This window comes from Gavialis gangeticus, unplaced genomic scaffold (genome assembly GCF_001723915.1).
Source record: "Gavialis gangeticus isolate Ggan-Ray unplaced genomic scaffold, GavGan_comp1, whole genome shotgun sequence".
NCBI lineage: Eukaryota > Metazoa > Chordata > Crocodylia > Gavialidae > Gavialis > Gavialis gangeticus.
Genome location: NW_017729032.1, coordinates 230,921,995 through 230,925,557, shown reverse-complemented (window position 1 = coordinate 230,925,557; position 3,563 = coordinate 230,921,995). Strand labels below are relative to the sequence as shown.

Genomic DNA, 3,563 nt, shown 5'->3' with positions numbered 1-3,563 from the left:
TCATCCCCCTGCCACCCCTCCACAGACAACCCCCCTCCACAGACCAGTCAGCCCCACTGTCTCCTGAGCCCACCAACCCCCACATCCCGCAAGCCAGCATTTGCCTTTAGTGGGAGCCTAATAAGTCAGTTGGGGTGTGTAGGTGGCTCGTTCACCGGGGGGGGTAAAAATAGCCTCTGTTCTCTGGGGCTGGGGGAGAAACCCCACTATCCCAAGCCTTCCACAGATGCTGCAAGCCCCCCTGATACTATCAAACCCTTCCAGACCCCACCATGAACCGCACTTCTCCCCCAATCCACCTGATCATCCTGCAGACACTGCCTGCCACTGTGGACCTCACTAACCTCCCCATTCCCTCCCAGGGACCCCACCTGTCCCCCAGATCCCTCCCCCTGGACCCTACTTGCTGCCCTGACCCCCCCAAAAGCCTCCCTACTAGCTTCGCTATCCCAATTTACCTTAGATTGGGTGGCCATTTTTAACTTGATATAACCTTTCCCTAACTTCCCTGAATGGCTGTACATACCCTGAGGGCCAGTTCAAGAAACAGGCACCTTTGAAATCTCAAGCAAGTCTTAAAATCAGACTTACTTGAGACTAAAGGGGCATATAGTAGCCACATCTACATGAGATTGCACAGTCATTATTGTGTAGTCACTTAATACTTGTATAAACAAGTACTAAATGACTGTGCAGTAACTGGAGTTCCTGGGCAGTAGCTTCACTAAATGGCTCCTTCATGATGCTGACTGTGCAGTAGCTTATTACTACTGTACAGTAGTGTCACATCATGCTTCCTGCCATGTGACACTACTGCAGAGTAGTAACAAGCTACTGAGCAGTCAGCATCTTGTGTATATGTGGCCACTTTGTGATAATATCATGCTGCTATTCTTCTCCAGATGAATAAATTTTACCTCTTTGTATTTTGACTTTGGATAGAGAAATGGGATTTAAACATCCTTTTACATAAAATACAATAATTTCTCCTTTGAATAATAATATTCCACTGCATGATGTTTACTGCAACATTGGCCTTTGTGTTGTCAGCCTTTTGTTATCTGTCTTGGTCAATGAAGGCACTGGTTATTCTAAATTCACACTAATTGTATTTATTTATTTATTTACTTTTTATTTATTTATTTATTTATTAGCTGAACCCTGTGCATGGTCCATCTTTTGTTATCCCCTGTTGAAATGCACCTTTGCATGTTGGAAATGACATTAATATCCAACACAGTACTTTCCTCACAGCTGAAAAGCTTGATCCTGCTTGTATTTAAGGCAAAAGGTATATTGCCATTGATGTTAATGGAAGTAATAGTCTGAGGGGCAGCTCAGCTTGAGTATGTCAATCTAGCACCGGTGGCTTCACTGGAGCCATTCTCATTAATACCAGCTGAGGATTTTCCTGCAGTAAAAACATTCCATAAAAAACAATGATTTCTTCTTTAATTCTTTCACCTATACACTTTCCTCATCATATTTTCCCTTCTATTCTATTTAACAGTGAGAGTATACCATTTTATATGAGCTGAAAATCCTGGTTTTGAAGTTCTGGGTTATTCTGTGACTAGAACCAATCAGAAAATGAAATATGCCCAGTGGAAAAAATTAGATTTGTTTCAGCTCTAAATTAAGATAAAAAGTTGAAATGATGACTTTTCCTGGAACAGAAAATCTACCGAATTTAGATTAATAAATATAAATGTGTTTTACTTTGTTGATAAGCAGTTGCTTTGATAAAGTTGATTTTTTTTAAAATGATGTCAAAGTATAATGTCACACAAAATGTAATGTAATAACAAATATAACATGCTTACTATAAACACTAAATGGAATGTTCAAAAACAAGAAAAAACTTTGGTTAAAAAGTTAAAAAAATTTTAAAAAAAGTCAACGTGATTCAATGTGGTACAATCCAAAACTATTCCACTGAAAATTTTTTACAAGAATTATGGGTTTTTTTTATCTGGCTTGATTACCAAAGGCTTTAATATATATGAAAACCTGCTACTAAGAGCATACTACATAAAAGAGTATAACCTGAGGGCAACCAGGATAGAACAAATATCAAAAATATTAGTTAGGCAACTAGATTGAATACGAAATTGCTCAGTACTGTACAGGATCCAGGCAAAAAAAGTACAATTAAAAAAAATACAGTCTACCTTGATTGAAAAATAGGCAAAACCCCCAAATGCAGCAGAGCTTTTAAATGTTCATTCTAACATACATGTCCAAATATCATGGAGTTCATAATTTAAATTAAATGGATCTTCTAAGTCTCCTGAAGTCAATTATAGTATGTTGGTTGACTTCATCAAGCTTTCTATCATGTTTCAAGTCCTTCTTACATTTTTCTCTCTCTCACACCTACTAATTTTCAGAGGATAAGAGTAATTAATCTTTTTCTGTTTTGTTTTGTTTGGGTTTTTGATATAGTAACAATTTTAAAGGCAGAGCACGAAATGTGGAAAATAATTACAGTGACTGCAACAGTCTGAGACAGTTGGCTTTGAAACCCTGTAAAGGTTAAATCTTGATTACTTACCTTGTTGAAACTCCATGATTAGTAACCACGAAAGTGTAATTAATCCAGCACAAACGCACACAAAAACTGCAAGCAGAACAGCAAACAAGATTTCATAGTTGCTGAGAGGAATGCTTTTCTTAGTTAACGATTTTCTCAGATTCATTTTTTTTGTTGAAATTTATATCAATTAAGACTGGCCACAAAGATGCATGATCATGAGAAGAACAATAATCCACATGAACAGATATTTATAGGATACGTTTGCAAATTAACTACACTATTTATCTTTATTTATGCTTAGTCACTATGCTGTATTTTATATTACTCCTAAACCATCATAAAGATTAAAAAAACCTCCCTCTTAAAAGAGATAGCGTTTAAGTTTTGGTATATATTGTTATATTTAATCTTTTCTCTGGTTAATTGTTGTTAGGGTACATGTATACAAGTACACAAAACTGGAAAGCATCTCCTAGATCATTGAGAAGTATCCACTAAGCATTAATAATCAAAGCCTTTTACAAGAAGTTTCAGTAGAAACCCAACCATGATTTATACATTTAGTTTCTCATATTCTCCAGAGCAGGTCACAAACCCTTTGCTTCCTGGAAGTTTACAGGAACTTCTGTTATATTTATCATATGAATTTCATTACTCAAACTCAAGGAAGACCCATGGAGTGGGAAAATAACTACTTTTTTTGGGTGGAGTTTTGCAACTCTTTTAATCTAAGTTCTGAATTGTATTAACTCTACACAGTCCAATATTCCAAAGATCAGTTAAAGACATTTTTTCCTTCTGGGAACCAATGTCCAAGTACTGAAACAATACAAGCTCCTGATTTAAAGTTTTCCTTTTGGAGGGCTTATCAGGGTCTCATTCGGAACTGCTTCCAGCCTACAATCTAACCTTTCTAGGTTACTTGTCTCCATACTGTTACAGTCTCCATGGCTGCTTGTACACATGACGGGTGTTTAGTTCCCCTAAATTGAAATGGTGGGTTTTTAATTGTGATGATTAAAAAGCC

The 3,563-nt window shown here is 36.9% G+C and overlaps 1 protein-coding gene across 1 annotated transcript in view; it reads right to left on the bottom strand.

The window, feature by feature from the left end:
• The window catches only part of TMPRSS15 (transmembrane protease, serine 15), a 151,773-nt gene extending 149,074 nt beyond the window's left edge, over positions 1-2,699 (bottom strand). The window contains exon 1 of the mRNA XM_019523896.1: positions 2,555-2,699. Coding sequence (XP_019379441.1) covers positions 2,555-2,699 — 145 coding nt within the window. The remainder of the gene's footprint in view (positions 1-2,554) is intronic.
• Positions 2,700-3,563: the final 864 nt, after the last annotated feature.